This window comes from Suillus fuscotomentosus, assembly GCF_016647785.1.
Source record: "Suillus fuscotomentosus strain FC203 chromosome Unknown F5891scaffold_41, whole genome shotgun sequence".
NCBI classification, from domain to species: Eukaryota; Fungi; Basidiomycota; class Agaricomycetes; order Boletales; family Suillaceae; genus Suillus; species Suillus fuscotomentosus.
In genome coordinates this window covers 191,388-213,852 of record NW_024539553.1, presented here as the reverse complement: position 1 = coordinate 213,852, position 22,465 = coordinate 191,388, and the positions used below count along the sequence as shown (strand labels likewise).

Here is a 22,465-nt window from a genome sequence, read left to right as displayed (position 1 = left end):
CTCGCTGTATTGTTGTTTCTACAACAGCGTGTATTTTGCCCTTGTCACTCCCAGAAGGAGGGCTGTCATCAGAAGAGTGGGATTTCTTGCCCAGGCTATACTGTTAAAATTAAGCATAATACTCACTGACTAGAAATGGTATGGTTTTGTAAGTTTGTTTGTAAACTATCAATCCCCTACAATTAAGCTTAATGGCTTCTGATTCCTTTGGTGATTCTCAGGCTTCCAAGAATAGCGCTACCACCAGAAAAATTACCAAATTGGGATATTCCAATAATCTCACTATTCCCACATACCTCCCTGGCTCTACTGCTGCACCAGAGCTTTCCCCTTGCTCACTCATGTATATAAGTAGTAGAATGGCATGTACATACATAAAATGATACAATAGACCGCTTTTTCATTGTCTGAGAGCTTGTACAGCAGTCTACAGTGCTGACTACAATATGTGCATCCCAGGACTAAAACATATTCGCTTTTTTGCCCCTTTAGCAGGGAAGCAATTCTGGCTGTATATATCATATATTAGAGTGTTAATGAATATATTACACTGCTTGTTTGAGCCTCTGTAGTGTCCTACATCAGTAGATATGTTAAATTCATGAATACCTCTCAAAAAACATAAACCAGTTCGCATTTTTTAGTGTTTAGGTATATAGACTGGTGAATATTATTTGTAACATCTCTTTACTAGTATATACATCATATCAAGAGTATAGGTCATTAGGATCAGTCCCTAGGGTGATATGTATTGTCATCTTCCTGGTGGTTCACTCCCTAAGAAAAATTTTCCTGCAGCTCCAGCCCTCTAGGATGGTAGGTAGTCTTTTACTATGAACATATGGAATATATTTATCACATAGGTATACCAGAACAATACCAGGATCCTTGTCTACAATCCAAAGTCACTTCCTGCCTACAATGTACCATATTTTCGCATTTTTGAGGTTTTTCACTACAATCTCACTACATAGACTATACCAGCTGTTCATATATCACTTATAGTACATATATGAAGCCCTCCCAAGGCCATGATCATGCAGAAATATGACATAGTAATGATATCAATGATATAGGGGCAAACTCCACAATCATGCAAATGTTATATTTCAACCCTGTCTAGGGCGAATATTTCATTAAAAATGTATAGAATACATTGTAAACTACTGATATATACTATACTAATATATGTTGTGAAGGTAAAGGTGATGTGGAAGTGTTGTGGTCTCAATTTGTTGCATTATTATGGTCAGACCACCATAGACTGTTGGTGCATAGTACTTTTTCGATGTTTGGACTTTTTGACTTTCCCACGACCTATTTCTTATCTATTGGATTCCCCTGCTGTCAATTATTCATGGATCCTTCTGGTAGTCGAGGACTGTATTACTTGGTATATATAGTGTACTCTAAGATAGTCTGATTATAATATTTTACTATATTCATGTCTGGGAATTCTTATCAGCGAGAATAGGAGATATGTGCTTGATATCATTACTATGTCATATTTCTGCATGATCATGGCCTTGGGAGGGCTTCATATATGTACTATAAGTGATATATGAACAGCTGGTATAGTCTATGTAGTGAGATTGTAGTGAAAAACCTCAAAAATGCGAAAATATGGTACATTGTAGGCAGGAAGTGACTTTGGATTGTAGACAAGGATCCTGGTATTGTTCTGGTATACCTATGTGATAAATATATTCCATATGTTCATAGTAAAAGACTACCTACCATCCTAGAGGGCTGGAGCTGCAGGAAAATTTTTCTTAGGGAGTGAACCACCAGGAAGATGACAATACATATCACCCTAGGGACTGATCCTAATGACCTATACTCTTGATATGATGTATATACTAGTAAAGAGATGTTACAAATAATATTCACCAGTCTATATACCTAAACACTAAAAAATGCGAACTGGTTTATGTTTTTTGAGAGGTATTCATGAATTTAACATATCTACTGATGTAGGACACTACAGAGGCTCAAACAAGCAGTGTAATATATTCATTAACACTCTAATATATGATATATACAGCCAGAATTGCTTCCCTGCTAAAGGGGCAAAAAAGCGAATATGTTTTAGTCCTGGGATGCACATATTGTAGTCAGCACTGTAGACTGCTGTACAAGCTCTCAGACAATGAAAAAGCGGTCTATTGTATCATTTTATGTATGTACATGCCATTCTACTACTTATATACATGAGTGAGCAAGGGGAAAGCTCTGGTGCAGCAGTAGAGCCAGGGAGGTATGTGGGAATAGTGAGATTATTGGAATATCCCAATTTGGTAATTTTTCTGGTGGTAGCGCTATTCTTGGAAGCCTGAGAATCACCAAAGGAATCAGAAGCCATTAAGCTTAATTGTAGGGGATTGATAGTTTACAAACAAACTTACAAAATGTACTGTGTATAATTAGACATGGTTAAGTATCACCCTGCCATGAACAGGTGTCTTGCCTTCATAAAATAATATGTGATAGTCGGCAGGATGGGTGCTGAGGTACGTCACGAGCACAGATGTTCAATTGTAGTTTGGTGTCTCCCACCGGATCTTGCTGACACCACCGGTAGGAGTATCACCGGCAGCGCTGGCTGAGGTAGCAGCCGCCCCACATCCCCTTGTACCATGAGTAGTTGCGCCCCTTCCCCTAGCACCGTGGGCAGGTTGCATTTGGATGGATATTGGTGCACTAAGTCCTTGAAGAAGTGTCTTGAGTCGCTCTGAACGTCGTACTTGAGGGCGTACAGGAGACATGGTGTACGCATAGTGCTGCCATGGTCCGGTTCGGTCCAGTTCAGAGGGCCTTAGATGAGAACCAAGAACCAGACCATCGGTTTGGTTCTGCAAAATGTCTGAACCCAGAACCGGACCATAGAGAATCATTCTCTATGGTCCGGTTTGGTTTTTTTTGGGGTTCGAACCCAAACTGAACCAAAAAACAAAAAACTGTAAGAGCATGCAAAAAAACATTGACATAGTACTAAGTAGTCTACATGTTGAGTAACTAATCTAATAACATGGCTGCTCCCCCGATTACCATGCACGAGAGGTATCAGGAGAGCAATTGCGATAATGAGGGGTTGACACAACCAGAAATAGGAAAGCGGCAGTGAAGGATGGCGATCATGAGCATGGGTCGAAGATGGTGGCGAGCAGCAGCAGGAGATGGCAGTGAGCAGCAGCGGGAGATGGTGGTGAGCGTGGGTACCATATACAAACAATAAATTTATTAGACACTGAAACAATAAAACACCATGACACACCTTTGCAGCTGAGAGAACTCCCCATCTAGAGTCGAGTCTACATGCGCTGCATGTGCTCTCCTTTTCTCTCTCCTCTCCTCTTTCCCCAGAGCGCCCCGTTCCACCCACATCAAGTTTGTGTTTACACTGGATGTATCCTAATCTTGGGTTAATAGTCTCGTTTTGATGTACTATTCTGGCTGCATGGCCTCGAACTGTCATGAAATGAAATCGTTGTTAATAACAGAGTTCAATATAATCACTTGATACATCGTGTCATAACCTCAAGACTTACTCAGATGTTCATTGAAACATCCCCATTGCCTCCCAATAATCCACCCACTGCGCCGCATCTGCTGAAGACAGCGACTTCAGTTCCTTCATCGTTGGACTGATGCATTCGGCTATGGCAGTGGCAAATAAAGTCATGCCACCCGCTTCGGAGCCCATCTCTCTGGATGCCCTGATCGCGATGTCTGATTGAGCCATGGAACGCATGAAGTTGAGAAGCTTGATGGCAGGCTGTAATCGAAGAATATATTGGAAATGTTCTGGCCAGCCATCGAAATACACGTACAATGCAGTCCATGGTTTCTTGGTGCAAGTCCTTGGCGCTCAATTCAAGCTTTTCGAGCCACTCTGAGAATGGCACAAGAGGTAGCGGGTAACTTGTTGCTTTATGCTCAACCAGGGCATCCGCAATGGGCTGCATCAACGTCTTCCATACAGTCGGTCTCGGATGCACCAGATTCACCGCGATGGGAGGTTCTTCTTCCGCGAAAGCTACATCAAGAATAGCATTTGATACGGCATGGGGAGGGATCCAAGACACAAACTAAAATACGTGTATCACAAATAGATACCTTCAATAGTGATGGACTTACTCCTTTAGCTTCCGGAAGTGCACCTAGACTAATGCTTGATTTGACAATGATTAATATTGGTAACCAGTTTGTTGTAGACCAAGCTCCTCACGGGGGTGAAAAGAGACTGAAGGTGCTTGTTTGGAAGCATGCGCTGAGTATGATGCGCGCCTTGACAGATTCTGCCAATAGTTGGTTGAAAATTGAGTCAGCAGCACATTGTGACAGCAAGTCATGTGAGAGTTTGATTGATTAGTACTTACCTTTAAAAGGCTAAAGGTAGCCTGGTTAACCAATAGTGTAAATCCCGAAGACAACAGTTTGATGTGGAGACCGAAGTTGTCACAGTCGAAGTTGAAGTCGATAACAGTTCAGAATTGTTCGGCAAGGCCGAACCAGAACGGGACCATTTGGGAAGACCTAGAACCGAGAACCGTTTTCCGGTCCGGTTCTGGCTGATGTGAGAACCATGGACCGAACCGCGGAGAACCGGACCAAAAGTCCGGTTCGAACCATGGTTCTGGACCGAACCGCGGCAGCACTATGTACACATGGACCAAAGTTCGATTTCAGACTCCGACGGTAGTCTGCCGACGCTCGGTAGAGTTCTGAAAGAATCTGTTACCGTTTCAGAACCTTAATAATAATAATTAAATATTCTCATTTGTTCACCAATTCACTGATGAAACTATTGGTGGTCCCAACAGTATGCATTATGAGCATGTCTACTGTTCTAGCACAATCTGCGACAAACGAAATCACACATTTGCACATGTGCACGTGGGTTTCCACCTGTGCCCATTGCCCATTGACATGAGGCAAAGGGCAATTGCTTGAAGTTGTGTCATGCACAGTCAAGATAGTGCCTCATTAATGTTGCGTCATACCATCTGATAGGAACTGCGGGCAGCTGCGCAGTGCTGCGTGTAACTTGAAGGGTTATAAGCAGAAACGAAAGAGCGAAGATTGTTTGAAATAACTTACAAGTTGAAGATGGTGATGGTAACGACTCGGAGCAGTCAATCGTCCGCAACCAAGCGGCAACCCCCAGCACCGCGTTTCACAACTTATTCTGTCCAATTACCGCCACTATCCTCCTCTTCATCATCTCCAATGGAGGCCTTTCGACTTCAAAAGAAATACCCAGAAGTTTCCAAAGATGAAATGTTCGATCTCGTAAATCGCTTCAAGTACGGGAGATCTCCTTTCGAAATTACTTGAGTAATAAATCTCGTCCGCAGTGCGATTAGTACCAACACGCCAGGTCGTATAGACAAGAGCGCTGTTCTTCAAGCACTTCAGAATACCGGAGAATCGTATGACAAGGCTCGAGAGACGCTTAAACATGTCTCTGTTGATGCCAGTGGTAAAGTCGAGCTCGAGGACTGGGTGGAGGTCCGTACACCATCCATGATGTCATCTCACACATCACTCATCAGCGATCGTTTGCCAGCTCAATGTCAAGCTGCGCACACAAACCAAGGCTTCGGTCCTTCCAACACGAGCAGGAAAGGTTACCGTCCAAGGCTCAAACGCTAATGTCAGTCATACGATCAATGAAGATGAGCGGACGGAATTCACAAATCACATCAACACAGTAAGTTCCTCTCATCGCTGTGATCTTTTATCTTGTTCACTGGTCGCAGGTGATCGAGAACGACCCCGACATTGGAAACCTTTTCCCAATCCCTACCTCAACCATGCAGCTCTTCGACGAATGCAAAGATGGCCTCATCCTCTGTAAACTAATCAATGATTCCGTCCCCGACACCATCGATACGCGTGTGCTAAACAAGCCAACCCCCCGGAAGCCGTTAAATGCTTTCCAGATGACAGAGAACAACAACATCGTGATCGCGTCTGCGAAGGGTATCGGATGCTCCGTCGTCAATATTGGCTCTTCTGATATCGCAGAGGGGAGAGAGCATTTGATCCTTGGGCTTATCTGGCAAATCATCCGACGTGGTCTGCTTGCACAGGTCGATATCAAGATTCACCCTGAATTGTATCGGCTTTGCGAGGATGGCGAAACTATTGACGATCTTCTACGGTTGACGCCAGATCAAATTCTACTCCGCTGGTTCAACTACCACTTGAAAGCTGCAGGGTGGAAACGGAGGTACGCTCATTATCTATACTTATTGGTCCCTTCTCATGCGTGATCTACTAGAGTAAACAACTTCAGCCGCGACGTCTCAGACGGCGAAAACTACACCGTCCTCTTAAACCAGCTCAAACCAGACCAATGTTCCCTGGCACCTCTTCAAACTAAAGACGTGAGACAACGCGCAGAACAAGTCCTTCAAAACGCTGAAGTCATCGGCTGTCGCAAGTACCTAACACCTTCATCCCTCGTCTCTGGTAACCCCCGTCTCAACCTTGCCTTCGTCGCAAACCTCTTTAATACCTGGCCTGGTCTCGAACCCCTCGATGAACAAGAAGCCAAGGATTACGGCGCTGTCGAGGACTTTGACGCAGAGGGTGAACGTGAAGCACGCGCGTTCACGCTATGGCTCAACTCGCTCGGCGTCGAGCCAGCAGTGTTCAACTTATTTGAGAACTTGCGCGATGGACTTATCATCCTCCAAGCATTCGACAAAATGTCGCCCGGCTCTGTAGTATGGCGCCGTGTTTCGAAGCCCAAAGGTGGTGTACAAGCTGCACCTCCAACGATGCTCGATGAGGAAGAGCAGGAAGATATTGGCGTCACTCCCAACCAAAGCACACTCTCCCGTTTTAAGCAAGTGGAGAACACAAACTACGCAGTGGAGCTTGGGAAGCAGAATGGGATGCACCTCGTTGGTATCCAGGGGGCTGATATAGTCGATGGTTCAAAGACGCTCGTTCTTGGTCTTGTCTGGCAGTTAATGAGGTACATCGTCTCTTTCACGCTACCTACACATCTCAATTCGATTGCAGGTTAAACATCACAAAGACCCTGATGGCGCTCTCCAAGACCGGCAGACCCATCAGCGACACAGACATGCTCAAATGGGCAAACGCAACTGCACAAAAAGGCAAAACCGGCGTTCGACCCATCCGGTCATTCAAAGATCCAGCCATCACCACTGGGCTATTCTTCCTCGATCTTCTGGATGCGATGAGACCAGGGATCGTGGATCCAGCTCTCGTGATTAATGTCAGCGAGAGTGGAGCTTATGAAGATCGGCGGCAGAATTGTAGGTTTTTTGTAAATGTTGGGGTTTCTCGGGTGCTGAGTTTTGGTTCTCTTCCTTTCAAGCGAAATTGGCTATTTCTATTGCGAGAAAGATGAACGCGCTGATTTTCTTGGTGCCTGAGGACATAGTGGACGTTCGTCCACGGCTTGTGCGTCTCCTTTTATTCCATGGCTAGTCTTCATCGTCGTGCTGATTGTCGCTGCAGATTTTGACGTTTGTTGCAAGTTTGATGAGCATATCGCAGTGATCTGAGCTTTCTTTTATTTATCACTATTCTCGCCGTTGTTTTTTGCAAATAAGGTCCGTCAAACTCGCTACGTGGCGGACAGTCCAACAAATATACATTACCTTTGATACTACTATTCTGCCTGAAACGTTTGTGATGTGGTTTGATGACTGTACAAAACCTTGTAATCCAATTATGAATGCATTACAAAGGCTAGTAACTAGATTTCAGCTGTCTGTGTAGGAGATGAAAGTTGGTCGGTAGAAGGTTCTGGTTGTAGCACTAAATTTCCTAGTCTAGGGGGCGTCGAACGCGTGATGAATTCCATTATCGTCGGGAGCTTATCTGCTGCTTGGCGTAAAGCTGTGAGGGAATGAGTGTGAATAAAAATAGAGATGAGTAAGAATTCCTGCCTTCGCGTGCCAACTCTTCTCTAATTGGAGTCCCTCCGATCTCAAATATGACGCGACCGGTGGGAACGCTGCGCAAATGAGCCTCATGATGTACAAGCACAAAGAAGAACACACCGGGTAGCCCAAAACTCGAACGTCCCTTTTCCTTTACCCATACGAGTTTCGTTTCCCTTGAAAACATGTCAAAAGTTCATGTAGAGAACAAACACAGGTATAGCAGACCTTGATGCAAACTGGAATATCAGGAAAAACTCTAAGATAGACTTTTGCGCCTTTGACGACCTTTATTTTGCGCTTTATGACTTCCTCAGCCGTAGTAAGCTGTTTCGCGCTGAAGCGGACGCCCATGCCCTTGATGCGGATACCCCATTCACCGTAAGCAAGTGTAGTGCCTTTGGTTGACCCGCCTATGGGTATCGGAACGCGACCTTTGTGTCGTTTGACATGTTGGACTTGACGAGGTGCGAGCTGTGAGCGGAAACGGACGCTGGCTGGCAAATGTGGTACGAGGGTCGTCCGGAGCAATGAAAACATCGTCTTAAGCGTTGAACGCAGTAAATGCGAGATATTTGCAGTACAATTGATCAAGACCCCCCTTTAGAGGGGTTAGGCGCTAAAGTGGACGATAACCAAAAAGTATGATCCGCATATAAGTGTCGAACAGAGGTATATGATGATATCCCGAATTACAAATGACTGAGCCACCGCAAACGCGCCAATCCGATGAAATACTATTCTCACTTCCTCATCAACTTCTCCCTCAGTTCTGCCCCCCGCAGTTGTGCCCGCAGATACTCCAGCCGCACTTGACATCGTGCAGTCACCTCTGCACGCCGGCGTCTAATGTCATTCAACTCGCTCTCGAGCGCCGAGATGGACGCATCATCGTCAGGTACTTCACGCACCGGCGAGTTGTGCACAGTTGATGGGAGGTGAATAGAAGAGTCTCGTGCAAGGTTAACAGAGGATACACTGCCTAGCTCCCGCAGCTTGCTGGGGGTGAGTCCTGGCGAGGGGTGCGAAACGTACATCGAACCGTTCGTGGGGACGCGGGCGCGGGACGATATGGACGATATACTACGCTTCCTTGCCGACACAGATAATGTTGATGGCGGAGCACGTAACGAGGGATTCCGGTATGACTGCGGCTGTGAGCGTGGTTGGCTAACACTGGAGGCTGCTGACGCAGAGTACATGGATTGAGTATCAGCCTCGCAGGGTGTGCCTCTCCCGGTGCTTAGGTATCCACTGCCTTCACATTCACTTCCCCCGCCTCTACCGCCACCATTTTCACTTCCCCCACCTCTACTACCATAATCACTTCCTCCCGTTCCAACGCGGACTCGGCGCACAGAAGGTGTTTGCGGAGGATGACGTCGGGTCAGTGAGGTAAGCTCAAGCCCATTAAACGCATCAAGTAAGCGTCTGCCCTCAGCTTCAAGTGTCGCAATGTGGAGCTTCAGCTCCGATGAGGATAGATGATCGGGATCGGCGGTATTCGTAGGTGCTGAGAGAGATGGAGTTCGCAAGTGCAATGGAGAATGCGAGGACGTGCGTGGAACTGTTGATATTGGGGGTACAGGTGTGGAGGGCGAGCCAGTTGTGCTATTGAGACGGAAGGAGGATGGAGGAGGGGTAACTGGTCCTGTTTGAAGGCGGCGGAGGGACCGATACGGGCTGCTTCTTTCTCCGTTTCCAACATTGATACTGCTGGTACTCATACTCGCACTCATATACTGCACATCACCCATATGCGTCAGGTTCTCCGATGTCAGAGAAACATCACTTTGCATTTGTGGAGGAAATGGCCGTCGAGATGTACCGCTGGAGAAGATGGACGTGTCGTCTGTTGTTGCAGTGAGAGCTGTGTGGCCTGAGATTCGAGAAGAGCGCTTAAAGAGAGTGCTCATAGCAGAAGAAATAGAGGATTTGGAGCGGACAGACGGTGAACGACTTTTGGCGGAAGCCAGGTTGTAGGCTGTAAATTTTAGAGAACAAAGTTGGAAATCAGTCTCTTCAAAATACATGTAGCGCAAGGCTCACCGTTCGGTGGGTGCGAGACAATGGGGACAAGGGGGGCTTCCTGCGGGACTGAGCTACCTGAAGCAAGTCGTTCGAAGATGTTCTGCCGCAGAAGACGGTATTCATCGTCACTGTGAGCGGAATCAGCATGGTGAGAGGTTCGACGTGGACATAGAAGATCAAATTTGGCTAAGAAACACTGCGTCCACCCATATGGGTGCAATGATCGCTACCACAACACACAAGTCACGTCCTCGGTCTCAAGAGCCAAAACAAACTCACTCGAGCAAGCCCTGAGAATTTGCGGCAGCAAGTTCATCGAGACGTTGTGCAAGGGTGGTCCTGTAAGCAGGAGAAGAGGAGAACATGAGCGAGCGGTGTAATTGACCGTCGATGCAAGACGTACGTGATCACGTCTGTATGTGTACGTGGAGTATCTTGCGATGATGGTAAGAACTGCTCGGTGCCGAGAGGGGAGCGCCCGGCGCTGAGATGGTGGAGATTGTGGTCACTGCGCCCAATCATGGAAGGATGGTGCATCTCGCGCGCCTTGCCTTTGTACTTTCCATACTGCAGTGTTCACGACCCCCATCATGGTCAGTGCATTATCGCATCAAGAGAACGGATAGAAACACGTACGAATCTGGAACGGATGACCTGGACCATTGACATGGACACGGAACTGTCGTTATGGATGTACGACTGGGACTCGTCCACTATCCTGCGCGACGAGAAGAAGCCCATGGTGATATGCGAATAACCGTAATGAACGTTAGACGAAACGAATTGATATGTTTTTGTTATGTTTTCTTGTCAGTACCAGCACATTGCGGATGCAGAAGCGGTGCCAGGTGCGATGCCTACGTCGTTGTCGACATTGGACTTGGACTTCTGCCACCTTGTTTACAACTATTACGCGCTCAGCACTAGCATTAGACTTTGATACTTTGTCTGTTGGACCCTTATATTTTTGACAAGTATTGTCCTAACCGTTGCTAATCGTTCTGTTTCTCTTTTCAGGTTGACACACTCAGCTGCTTGAGATGATATCGTCAAAATATAGAGCGCTCAGTGCTGCTACCCGTCTTGATAGTCGTCTTATCAGACGTTCCCTCATTTCTACTCAATCTACTGAACAGGGCATTCCACCCCCACTCACGGGTATCAGAGTCCTCGACCTCACTCGAGTGCTAGCAGGTCCATCATGCACCATGCTTCTCGCAGACATGGGTACAGATGTCATCAAAGTTGAGGAGGTTACCCGCGGCGACGACACTCGTGAGTGGCCTGTGCTAGCCTATCCGTTATTTATCTGGAAAAAAACAGGCTCCTGGCTACCTCCTTCTGCTGCTGTCTCCCCGAATTCTCCGAAAGAATCGTTACACCTTCCTCCTGAATCTGCATATTTCCTTGCTGTGAATAGAAACAAACGTTCTATCACTGTGAATTTCAAGGATCCTGCGGGACTTGAGGTTATGCAGAGGCTAGTTCGCACTTCCGACGTGCTGGTAGAAAATTTTATCGCAGGAAAGCTTGCAGGGATGGGTCTCGGTTGGGAGGACTGCAAGGTGCTCAACCCGCGGCTTGTGTATGCTTCCATCACCGGTTTGTCTGAGCTTACTTTGCCTGATATCAGTATTCAGTTCTGATGCAATCAGGGTACGGACAGACAGGCCCATTCCGCGAAGCCGCGGGTTACGATGTCATTATTGAAGCCGAAGCTGGGCTGATGCACATGTATGTATGCTGTGCTGCAGACGCTTACAAATGATAACTTGAATTTTATGTCTTGCTTTTCATGGATCGTAGCACAGGCGAACCTGATCGTCCACCATCTAAAGTAGGCGTTGCGGTGACGGATTTGATGACAGGTCTTTACGCACATGGTGCCATCCTTGCTGGTTTGCATTCCGTACAGCATACGGGAAAAGGCGTTTGGATAGACTGCAACTTATTTGAGACACAGGTACAGTGGCTATCACATGTTTATATCCTTGTCTGGCTTTCTTATGCTTACCAATACGGTTTCTGTCGTATATACTTAGCTTGCGGGTCTTGCGAATATAGCGTCGAATTATCTTATCGCCGGAAAGGAAGCCTCTCGGCACGGAACTGCCCACCCATCCATCGTTCCTTACCAAGTTTTCCCATGCAAAGGCGGATTTCTCATGATTGGCGCGGGCAACGACAAGCAGGTGGGCAGCATCACTGATAAGCAGTTGTAGACGACCTGACTCTTGAGGCACATGTGACGCTAGTTCCGCCTGCTTGCCGAAAGGATTCTGGAGAAGCCCGAGCTGGCAGATGATGCGAGGTTTGCTAATAATGCTGCGCGGGTAGCAAACAGGGAGGCATTGGTGGACATCATTACACAAGTGCTCCAAAGACACGAAAGGGATTATTGGATCGGTCGCTTCACGGGATTAGGGTGCGTCGTGCATGATGTATACTTATGTATGATCCATTTGCCAAGATATTCACACGCGCATGTCCGTGCAGGGTACCATTTGGGCCAATCAATAATATCCAACAAACATTCGCGCACCCGCAAGTTGGCGCTCGGCAGGCTACGGTGGAGGTTGATGTACGTACCCCTCGTCCTCGTGTGATAGACTTCGTTTTGATTATGTCGTTTTGATTAATTGAACAGCACCCACGAGCAGGGAAAGTGAGGATGGTGGCTCCACCTGTTACTTACAATGGAAAGCGGATGCCGGTCAGACGACCACCACCCTGGCTATCACAGCATACAAAGGAGGTACGTGCACATGCCAGTGATATCTTTGGTTCACCACCCTCATTTTGTTTATTGAATTGTGCATTGTGTTTTTTGGTTTCTGATGGTGAATTGGTTTTAGGTCATGCTGGAACTAGGGTACTCTCAGAACGAGATCGCCGAATTGAGGGCTCGAAAGATTATCTGAGGCAATGATTTACTGATCTCATTGAGAGTTTGGGTCTTGGGCGCGGGTCCGCCGGCCAGGGGGTTATTGTGTAGAAAATGAGATGACGATCTGGCTCAGATAGCCAGTGGAATCGTGAATCTGTCAATGATGCTACATATTTGGTTGCGGCACTGCGGCGGCAACAGATAATCAGTAGACTACTTTAAGCATAGCCCCGAATCCTACAGCCTAACGTCCTAGTGCCGCTATCCCGATTGTTATTTCAGAACGCTGTCTTTGTCAGTGAACAAGGCCAGGATTCTCTTCATGTCTCCTGCTCTGCGTGCTCGTTCGCCGAATATCATTGACGACATTGTCAAGCGTCCACCACCGTCTCCTTCCGACAAAGCCCCACCACAAAAGAAGCTAGACGTCAAATCGCGACCTGCCTCGGAGGAGTCAACGCCGAAGGCAGCCTCACCTATCACTCCAGCCAAGGAGAAGAGCGACCTGAAAGAGGTTGAGAAGAAAGAGAACAAGGTATGTCTCCAGCTTAGAGTGGTTTATTTGCACGCATGCACTTGGAAGCAGAGCGTTCGCCGGGAACCCCGCACTTAGCCCCTGCCCATCTCGTCATCTCGTTCATCTTGTGACGATGATCACTGATTGCACCACCAGCCCAGTAAACAAGATATAATCGATATGGAAGTCTTCGACCAGATAGTCGAATTGGATGATGGGGACAGCTCATTTGTATCAGCGATGGTGACCGAGTATCTTGGGCAGGTCGATTCCACATTTAATAAGATGGATAAGGCCATGTAGGTCTTCTTGTTATTGGAATGACTACTCTAGAATCTGACTTTTCTAATGCAGGGAAACCAAAGACTTAATAGAAATATCGCAGCTAGGACACTTTCTGAAGGGCTCGTCAGCCGCGCTGGGCGTGAAGCAGGTTTCATTGACTTGCGAGAAGATACAGAACATAGCCAAGGGTACACCTACAGACAAGACCATTGAAGAAGTGACTTCGCTACTAAAACGTGTCAAGGAGGAATACGGTGCGGCGAAGATTTGGTTACTGGAGTATTGTCCGACGTGATAACATGACATTCTCTACTGAGCTTGCTCGTTACCATACCCAAGAGTTCAGGTTGTATGATTTTCACTGTACTCTACCTATCTAAGTAGTAACTGCCACACTTACGCTTGGCTACTTCCATCCTTTGTTTTCACTCCGCAATGTTCCACTATATGCACTAGTTCCAGATACAGTGTACTACATCTTTACATCATTTCGTAAACCACCCAAGCTCACTCCACATCACTACTTTGTGTGGTACACTTCAGTGAACTTTCAAGTACCAGTGAAAGGACGACGCGTGAGGTCACGCGTCGCGCTTCAGCACTACTCTTCGGCATGGACAACGATGACCTCGTCCTTCCCACTCCTGTCAATTTCCCAGCATTTCCTTACGACCCGCCTTATTCGATACAAATAGACTTGATGAGTCACGTCTATACGTCAATTGAGAAACGGCAGGTCACCATCGTGGAGAGTCCTACGGGCACCGTGAGTGTTTGTACCAGCTGACTAGCAAATTTCTGATCCGGCAAGAGAATTAGGGTAAGACGCTAAGTTTGCTGTGCTCGAGTCTGTCGTGGCTTGTGGACGAGAAAGACCGCGCGCGTAAAGGCCAGCTATCGCAACAGTCCCTCTCGAGTGCCGGTCAGTGGTAGTCTCTGTTGGTCTTGCAAGCAACATCTTAAAGCCACATCAGCACCATCATGGGTGGCAGCTCAGGCTCTCGATATTCGGAAGCGTGAGCTAGAGGCAGAGGATAAAGAATACGAGGAACGCCTTGCCAAAGCTCGGAAGACCGAGGCTCATTTCCGTATACTGGCTCGGGCCAGGGTTACCAAAAAGCAAGTGCGTGCGCTCGAATTCATGTCTCGGCTCAACCCATTTACTCTATACAAGTAGCGTGTCACAGTCGATCTTGTTCAAGGCCGTGTTGATGAGGATGCATACCTTCCGGACGATGACTGCGAAAATAACCAAGATAACTTCTCCCCCGCTGTTCGCGCTCTAATGGCAAAGTCAGGGTCGAGCTTTGCTGATATGAGACCCAACTAACGTGTACGAACAGAGTGGACAAGAATAACAAACGTGATCCAGCCTCTCAAGGAGACGAGCCGTCTTGCACGAAAATTTACTATGCGTCTCGCACACATTCACAACTTTCACAGGTCCTACCCGAATTGACCAAGCTTAGATTCAAACACCTCGCCTTGGGCGGTGCTGGTCCAGATGAGAGCACGATGAGAAACACGTCTCGAGTTGATCGTGATCCTTGCCAAAAGAAACGGACCTTTGGGGATGTAGATGGTGATAAGTGCGAAGTTGATCAGCGTCAGTGGCGGACCGTATCACTTGGGTCTCGAAAACAGCTGTGTATTAATGAGGATGCAAGGTCAAGACCAGGAGATATAGACGAGAAATGTCGAGAATTACTGGAAGGTACCAAACTTACTTATGACCCGCGTATTCATTGACCATCGAAAATATGCTCACAGGGAAGAAAAATACACGCTGTCAGTATTTACCTCCGGTGGGTGACGACAGCCGCATGCTTGATCTGCGAGATCAGATTCTGGTTAGTGAAGGTGATCCATTCGAGTGAACAGTGCTGATGAGTTCTTTTCAAGGCATCGCCGAAAGACATAGAAGACCTTGCCACTTCTGGGAAAAATGTACAGACTTGCCCTTATTACGGATCCAGACGAGCGATTCCACAGGCAGAGGTCAGCACATCATCTCACTGATGTGCCTTCCTGGGTCTCATACTGAATTTTCAGCTTATTACTCTACCTTATAACCTGTTGTTGCAGAAGACGGCCCGAGATACTCTGGGGATCGACTTGACTAACCAGGTGGTCATCATTGATGAAGCGCATAGTAAGCATTTCACCTAGACCGCCCTTTATACCGGCTGATTTTGCTTTAGACTTGATACCAACTCTATTATCCCTTTCAAGTGTCCGCCTCACATCCAGTATTCTATCGACCTCGTTGAAACAGGTCTCAGTGTATTACCAAAAATTTCGCAACCGGCTATCTGCAATGCATGCATTGCATCTGAAGAGGCTTCTCAATTTCCTGGATGCATTCCAGAGAGTCGCAATGGATTGGATGGCACAGAAATTGAGCGCCAAATCCAAAAGGCAAGATAGTGAAGTCATAACTGTGCCAGATTTCATCCACAGACTCGGGAGAAAGGTCGAGGGTATTAATCTCCTCGAGATTGAATCGTATCTTAAGCGCAGCAAAGTACGTTGCACTAAATTCATTAGATGTTTTTTTTCTGATTATTCGCAGATAGCACGGAAGATATCTCGTTACGCTGTTGATATTTCTGAAGGTTTGTCAGCCTGACAACGGCACAATCATATCTCTGAGTTTTTAGGGGAGAAACCTGAGAGACATTCATCGGGTGTGGCCACTCCGCCACTGCATACAATTGAAGCACTGATGTTGGGACTAGCGGGCGCAAGTGAAGGTGGGCCAAGCTGCACCGAAGTTGTTTCTTTGTTCAACATTGTTACAGACGGGAGACTAATCTTCTCTGCTGTCGGTGATGCTGTCGAGATTAAATACCAGCTGCTGAATCCATCGGCATTGTTCCGCGATGTCGTGGAGTTGGCGCGTTCAGTGGTGCTTGCTGGTGGGACCATGTCTCCGGTAAGCAGCCTCCATTAACAGTTTCTCGCAATACAGTAATGTCGGGGATAGATTTCTGCTGTAGTGTCCGAGCTTTTCACATACTTGCCTCCAAACAGGCTGACAACTTTCTCTTGTGGTCATATTATCCCGGCATCTAATGTGCAGACATTGTTGCTTACGAAAGGGCCTTCAGGCTTGGACCTGGAGTTCAAGTTCGCACAGCAGAGCAATCCGCAGGTCGTGTCCGAGTTGGGTCAAATCGTATTGAACTTCTGCAACGTTGTGCCTGGAGGAATAGTTATCTTCTTCCCTTCCTATGCATCATTGAATTTTGCAAGAGAAGCTTGGAGTCAGAGTGGATTACTGGACAAATTCAACGTGAAGAAAAAAGTAAGTGTCTCTAAGTAACAGAAGGCGGCTTATTGACTATGTTTTAGGTTTTCTTGGAGCCCCAGGAGAGTTCAGAGGTTGAAATGATCCTGCGGGAATATGCTACAGCTGCCAAAACACATGTAAGTTTAACGAACTGTAACATCTTCGCCATCATGACTATTTTTTCAAGATGCCACTAGATAAGAAGACTGGCGCGGTACTATTCGCAGTTGTCGGTGCCAAGCTTTCAGAAGGGCTGAATTTTTCAGATGATCTCGCCCGTGCTGTTGTCGTAATTGGGTTGCCTTTTGCCAACAAAAATTCCCCAGAACTACAGGAACGTATGCGATACGCGAATCAAGCAGAGGTACGATCCGGTATAAGGAGGCCTGTTGGTGTCAAAGACGCAGCGACGGAAATGTATGAGAACATGTGCATGAGCGCGGTCAATCAGAGTATAGGTAAGCACTTCCGACGTTGTTAGTATATCAAACGCTTACTCAGCCCTGAGCAAGGCCGAGCCATCCGACACCGTGGGGATTGGGCTTCTCTCGTACTTATTGATCGACGATTCACATTGCCTGCGATTCGCGGGAAACTACCGCAATGGCTAAGAGATGATGTGGCAGTCTGTGAAACTTTTGGCCAGGCGATGAAGCATTTAGGAAATTTTTATCGAGAGAAGAGACAACGTACAGTGTGCTGATTTGGATGTAATGTAAGTATGTTGAAGCATGATGACATAGTGAGCTCCGTGAGGATAAGCTGTCGTCTGCCAGGTCCAAGCCTATGTTGAGCGCTGCAGAGCCTCCAACAGAATTGGCCACGAAAAGTATGTGAATTTCTCCAGTCGGATTTGGGTATGCAGCGGGTCGAACGTTTTTCAAGCTCCGCTCGCCCTCTATACACGTGACGTTGTTACTACGTTACTCTCGAATAGGAACTTGCAAAGGGTGGCTGCGGCTCGTAATCTGACGCATCGTCTCGGGGAAGGACCGTTCACGGTCGTTATCGCGGATCATAGTTATGATCCTTCAAAGACCTCCAGGTACTCGTCAGATGAGCCTCCCGGCCTTTCTGGATCACGGTACAGTAAGTAGTTCTGCGCCCAAACGAATTATAATTTCATTTCACGTTGTATGACAGCGGTGGTGCGATGCAGATACTATGCAACCTACCTAGGACCGTCTCCTGTCAAGTCATTGTTCACGTTGACACCCTGCTGACGTTTTCCCTCTGCGCTACCAATGATGGGGTACATGGTATCTGCTCATCAACGTTAACCGTCGACGTTGTACATTATTAATTAACCAATTCATACTCAAGTGCGCCTGCGCAACCTTACACCGCGAAATTTCACAATCAGTCACTCAGAGGGCCGTCGGACGTGCCAGTGTGTTCGCATGTACACTTGCATGTTGTCAATTTGAAAACTTGGTCGTGGCAACGATTTCAGAGCAGCAAAAAACAGTACTACAATAGTCTCGATATCAATCATTGAATGGAGTTCGAGTACAGATCCAAATTATTTTATCATCATAACCTCGAATGAGATTGTAGAAAGAACTCGAGGTGCCAGGTACGGTGGGGTCTGGATGCTTCAAACGATTGATCTGGATATTTGTCACGGGTGGCATCTGGCAGCAGGAGTCCATACCCAGTGAAATCTGACGCGGAACGTCAGCTTGCCATTGTATGTATATATAGATCTACATACCTAATACAGAAGGAACGTTTTACATAAATGTAATCACAAATTGTCTGGGTCTTCCTTGTAAATATTGGGCCTGCCTCGTCACGAGAGACTAGGCAATAGGAACACTAGAGTTCTTGCTCGTACAAGTGCACCACAAACACAAGTCCAGTGAACATGGACGACCACTCCAACCAAGAGCTCTCCACGACGCCCACTCCAACCAGTCACCTTCATCTCCACCGCAGCAGAAGTCATAGCTCACACTGGTCACCCACTGAGACACCAACGCACCATAATTTAGGGACGTCCTACGTTCATTCCTCGTCACCGACGCCGCGGGTACCGTACCCACAGCCATCCATTAGCCATAGTTTGTCAAACAGCCGCACCCGCAGCACTAGCACCAACAGCTCTCATCGCCCTCGCCGTCCAATCAGGGACAACGATGGCATGCTCAGCCAGGACGAAGAGCTTAGCTATGAAGATCAAGTTAATGATAGAGGTATTGGGGGAAGCAGAGACCGTGGCAAAGGCACTGCACCCTCACAAGACCAAGAAGGAGAAGTGGAAGAAGGAGACAGTGAAGAACGAGAGACAGGCTCGGAACACGACGACTCAAACAGCAGAGATGACGACGATCCAATCACAGTTAAAGATCGTCAGTCGCTCATCAACGTTCAGCACCCTTTTGGTTTGCCTATCTGGAAACCTGCATTGTACAAGAAATCGCGCTCCGTCACTCGCCATGCGGATGCTGCGCTACACTCCGTCCCCTCTGCTCAAGCAGAGCGCCACCTCCTCCCGGGAAATATTTTCTGGGTTATCTGCTTTGGCTGGTGGCTTGCGTTGGCCTGCTTTGCTGTCTCTGCTTTGTTATGTCTCGTTCCACTTGGTGGCAGACGCTATGCTGTACTCATGTTCGGTTTGGGCTGGTACCTTGCATGGCCATTTGGCAAGTATGTCAAAGGGGATGCTCAAGGCAATGACGAAGAAAGCACACCCCCACCTGAGGATGTTGGTAGTGCTAGCACTGTAGATGCCAACCCGTCCCTCTCTCGCACGCCCACCATCACCCAAAATACCAACAGCGAGCGAGCTTTTCTGCGCCCTCCAGCTCCCTCCAAATCCTACGGAGCTGTCCCAAGTCCGACCGACCGCACGCCGTACGAGAAGATTTCCGCTGACTGGTTGGGCAGGGCTATTTTCTGGATCCTATTCATAACGCTCGTTGCCCCACTCCTGCTGCTCACCTGTATCGCCTGCTGGGCACTTATTATCACTGTCCCAATGGCCAAGCTTAACTGGGTTCTCATCAAATACATATTCGCATCTCCTACTAGGATACGCTTCTGTGCTGCGCCTCTCGTTCCACCTAGTGCGGTCAAGACACACCGTCTCGCAGCTGGTCAGGCTGTCCCCTCTACCTCTGGCCATAGGAGTACCGTACTGTTATGTGTCTATCGCGCTGTTGGGTGGCAATACTACAAATACACTGTCGGAGGCGTTAATATCATTTTCGTCAATCTCCTCCCGCTTGTCTTCTTTGTTATCCTCGATGGATTCGTGCTCATGCCGAAGGCAGAACATCTGGAGGAAGCAGGCGAACATGTCCCTCGCATCCTCGCCCTCGTTGCCTCGAAAGCACTCATTTTCCTCATGAGCCTAGCGAGCGTTATTCCTCTCTCCTACTTCATTGGCATGGCTGTGGCGAGCATCAGCGCCCAAAGCTCTATTGGCATGGGTGCCGTTATCAATGCCACATTCGGAAGTGTCGTCGAAGTCGTCCTCTATTCTATCGCGTTGACTCAAGGCAAGGGGCGTCTCGTTGAAGGGTCTATCGTGGGATCTTTATTAGCGGGAGTACTGCTGATGCCCGGTATGAGCATGTGCGCTGGCGCGTTGAGGAAGAAGGAGATGAAGTTCAATGCCAAGAGCGCAGGCGTAACGAGCATGATGTTAATCATGGCATTTATTGGAACGCTAACACCAACATTGTTTTATCAAACATATGGTAGTGTACGTCTTTTACTCCCTTTATATTTCTTTCCGGCAGAAAATATATATTAACACTGCTTACAGTTCCAGCTGGTTTGTAGTGGATGTCCCGACGGCTCCCGCGGCTCGTCCGAGTGGAGATGCGACCAGTGTTACTATCAACACCCTGACCCTGTTGAAGATCCATTTTATCAGTCCACAGTGAAGAGCCTCATGTACTTTTGTGCTGTGATCTTACTGTTTGTGAGCCCCCTCTGTTTTATGTGTCGACATTCATAACCCTTATACTCGCTGTAGTCGTATTTAATAGGCCTGTGGTTTTCTCTCCGCACACATGCCACTCAGATATGGCAAAACCCACAACCGCTCCTGCAGCCCCTCGACCTTCCAGCCACGCATCCATCTCGTCTTTCGCTCTACCAACATCACCGTCCTCACTCCATTGCAACCACAATCAGTGCAGCGCAATCCCCGCCGTCGCAGATTCCACCAATTATTCGCGAGCCACGTTTGCGACCAGAGGGTTCCCATGAACGAACGCGGCTGGAGGACGATCCCCGGTTTCAGACCCCGGCTCCACGTCTTACCGTTCCAACGGCGAATACAGTGTCCCCCACTTCCCCTTCAATTCTTCGACGTGTTTCCTATGTCCCGCACACTAGCCCCCAAAGCGCCCAATCCCAAACACAATACACACCTCTTCTTGAGTCCGTTGACCATGCCATTAAGTCTACCGGTGCCCTGCCCCTTCCCTCTACTATGTCCACCGATGACTTTACGCGTGCAGTAGCCGTTGCGACTGTCAGCGCCCTTCGCCACCAGCACGCGCATACTCGGGCGGCTCGCGCAAGCGTGGCTGAGGAGGAACATGGGACTCACGGACATGAGGCGCCAGAGTGGAGCCGTATAACGAGTGCGGCAGTGTTGTTGTCATGTACTGCTTTATATGCCCTCATTGCTGGTACGTCTACATTTGCATTGTCATTTTGTTGTGGCCGCTGATTAATCGGGGCACTAGAGCTTCTTGTGGATATGGTGGATGTCGTACTAAAAGGCTCTGGGATCGAGGAAAAGTTCTTGGGAATCACTTTGTTCGCGCTGGTGCCCAATACCACGGAATTCATGAATGCTATTTCATTTGCCCTGAACGGAAATATCTCGCTAAGGTACTCTTTGGCCTATTTGTCTCCCTTCATCCCTAACCAACTCCCCTTCTTCCTCAGTGTTGAGATTGGTTCTGCCTATGCCTTGCAAGTTTGTTTGCTCCAGATTCCAGCCATGGTTGCGTTCTCCGCCTGGTATGCGCCCGACAAAATGGGTGAGATCGCAAATGCATTTACGTGCGTATCAAACCATCTCTCGATGATGTCGATAATTCATTTACGCTTATCTTTCCCCAGACTCGTATTCCCGCGCTGGGATGTCATTGCGATCATCTTGTCCGTCTTTCTGATGACCTATACCTATATCGAGGCCAAGAGTAATTACCACCGTGGAAGTATCCTCATTTTGAGGTGAGTATCTACCTTTGGTTATATGTACGTCGTATTGATTTGCAACAGCTATGTTGTCCTTGTTTCCGGATTTTATTTCGCTCCGCGTAACTCTAATGACCAGGAAGATATTGTTGTGGCTGGGGATGTTGGGCCTCTTTCTGTCGTCTCACAACTGTATGCGGCCATCTGGTCGTAGGAAGACTAGTACTATGACCATGCAGCTAAATCCTCACCTTCCTTGTTCCAACTACCATCCGTTCGTTTGATATAACGATCACATCGTTGCCAGTAGTCGTCTTCGTAAGGGGTACCCTCATTCGCTTGGTACCAATCTTGATACA

At 47.6% G+C, this 22,465-nt stretch overlaps 8 protein-coding genes across 8 annotated transcripts; 5 read left to right on the top strand and 3 right to left on the bottom strand.

Moving 5' to 3' along the window:
- Positions 1 to 3,556: 3,556 nt before the first annotated feature.
- Positions 3,557 to 4,188, bottom strand: F5891DRAFT_956098 (uncharacterized protein; the record flags this gene model as incomplete). The annotated part of the gene is made up of 3 exons (XM_041375388.1): positions 3,557 to 3,775; positions 3,831 to 4,088; positions 4,138 to 4,188. Coding segments are annotated over 3 exons (528 nt in total), but the record flags the coding sequence as incomplete, so codon positions are not given.
- A 1,041-nt stretch (positions 4,189 to 5,229) lies between these two features.
- On the top strand, positions 5,230 to 7,542 carry F5891DRAFT_1129600 (fimbrin; the record flags this gene model as incomplete). The annotated part of the gene is made up of 8 exons (XM_041364412.1): positions 5,230 to 5,306; positions 5,358 to 5,511; positions 5,570 to 5,713; positions 5,763 to 6,235; positions 6,287 to 6,988; positions 7,036 to 7,295; positions 7,358 to 7,443; positions 7,501 to 7,542. The coding sequence occupies 8 exons, from the start codon at positions 5,230 to 5,232 to the stop codon at positions 7,540 to 7,542; spliced, it is 1,938 nt and encodes a 645-aa protein (XP_041223744.1).
- A 199-nt stretch (positions 7,543 to 7,741) lies between these two features.
- F5891DRAFT_1129599 (mitochondrial 54S ribosomal protein YmL47) lies at positions 7,742 to 8,468 on the bottom strand (the record flags this gene model as incomplete). Its single annotated transcript, XM_041364411.1, has 4 exons — positions 7,742 to 7,884; positions 7,935 to 8,002; positions 8,049 to 8,104; positions 8,157 to 8,468. 4 exons carry the CDS (start codon positions 8,466 to 8,468, stop codon positions 7,742 to 7,744), a joined length of 579 nt encoding a protein of 192 aa, XP_041223743.1.
- A 5-nt stretch (positions 8,469 to 8,473) lies between these two features.
- Positions 8,474 to 10,814, bottom strand: F5891DRAFT_1044812 (uncharacterized protein). The gene is made up of 5 exons (XM_041362210.1): positions 10,596 to 10,814; positions 10,363 to 10,526; positions 10,239 to 10,298; positions 9,978 to 10,087; positions 8,474 to 9,912 (listed from the first exon to the last, which is right to left on the bottom strand). Exons 1-5 carry the CDS (start codon positions 10,698 to 10,700, stop codon positions 8,672 to 8,674), a joined length of 1,680 nt encoding a protein of 559 aa, XP_041223742.1. The 5' UTR covers positions 10,701 to 10,814; the 3' UTR covers positions 8,474 to 8,671.
- A 6-nt stretch (positions 10,815 to 10,820) lies between these two features.
- On the top strand, positions 10,821 to 13,087 carry F5891DRAFT_1044807 (CAIB BAIF family enzyme). The gene is made up of 9 exons (XM_041362209.1): positions 10,821 to 11,234; positions 11,283 to 11,561; positions 11,615 to 11,693; positions 11,766 to 11,922; positions 12,002 to 12,151; positions 12,215 to 12,384; positions 12,456 to 12,540; positions 12,607 to 12,714; positions 12,815 to 13,087. Exons 1-9 carry the CDS (start codon positions 11,000 to 11,002, stop codon positions 12,878 to 12,880), a joined length of 1,329 nt encoding a protein of 442 aa, XP_041223741.1. The 5' UTR covers positions 10,821 to 10,999; the 3' UTR covers positions 12,881 to 13,087.
- Positions 13,088 to 14,207, top strand: F5891DRAFT_1044801 (histidine-phosphotransfer domain, HPT domain-containing protein). The gene is made up of 3 exons (XM_041362208.1): positions 13,088 to 13,381; positions 13,520 to 13,662; positions 13,718 to 14,207. Exons 1-3 carry the CDS (start codon positions 13,169 to 13,171, stop codon positions 13,941 to 13,943), a joined length of 582 nt encoding a protein of 193 aa, XP_041223740.1. The 5' UTR covers positions 13,088 to 13,168; the 3' UTR covers positions 13,944 to 14,207.
- On the top strand, positions 13,963 to 17,848 carry F5891DRAFT_489952 (helicase C-terminal domain-containing protein). Its single transcript, XM_041372020.1, has 16 exons — positions 13,963 to 14,414; positions 14,468 to 14,570; positions 14,623 to 14,771; positions 14,826 to 14,941; positions 14,992 to 15,362; positions 15,419 to 15,498; positions 15,551 to 15,646; positions 15,701 to 15,800; positions 15,850 to 16,172; positions 16,221 to 16,263; positions 16,309 to 16,401; positions 16,450 to 16,583; positions 16,635 to 16,955; positions 17,003 to 17,077; positions 17,128 to 17,398; positions 17,453 to 17,848. The coding sequence occupies exons 1-16, from the start codon at positions 14,262 to 14,264 to the stop codon at positions 17,641 to 17,643; spliced, it is 2,619 nt and encodes an 872-aa protein (XP_041223739.1). The 5' UTR covers positions 13,963 to 14,261; the 3' UTR covers positions 17,644 to 17,848.
- A 959-nt stretch (positions 17,849 to 18,807) lies between these two features.
- On the top strand, positions 18,808 to 22,320 carry F5891DRAFT_1191145 (uncharacterized protein; the record flags this gene model as incomplete). Its single annotated transcript, XM_041367414.1, has 6 exons — positions 18,808 to 20,649; positions 20,713 to 20,871; positions 20,926 to 21,589; positions 21,647 to 21,968; positions 22,029 to 22,142; positions 22,191 to 22,320. 6 exons carry the CDS (start codon positions 18,808 to 18,810, stop codon positions 22,318 to 22,320), a joined length of 3,231 nt encoding a protein of 1,076 aa, XP_041223738.1.
- Positions 22,321 to 22,465: the final 145 nt, after the last annotated feature.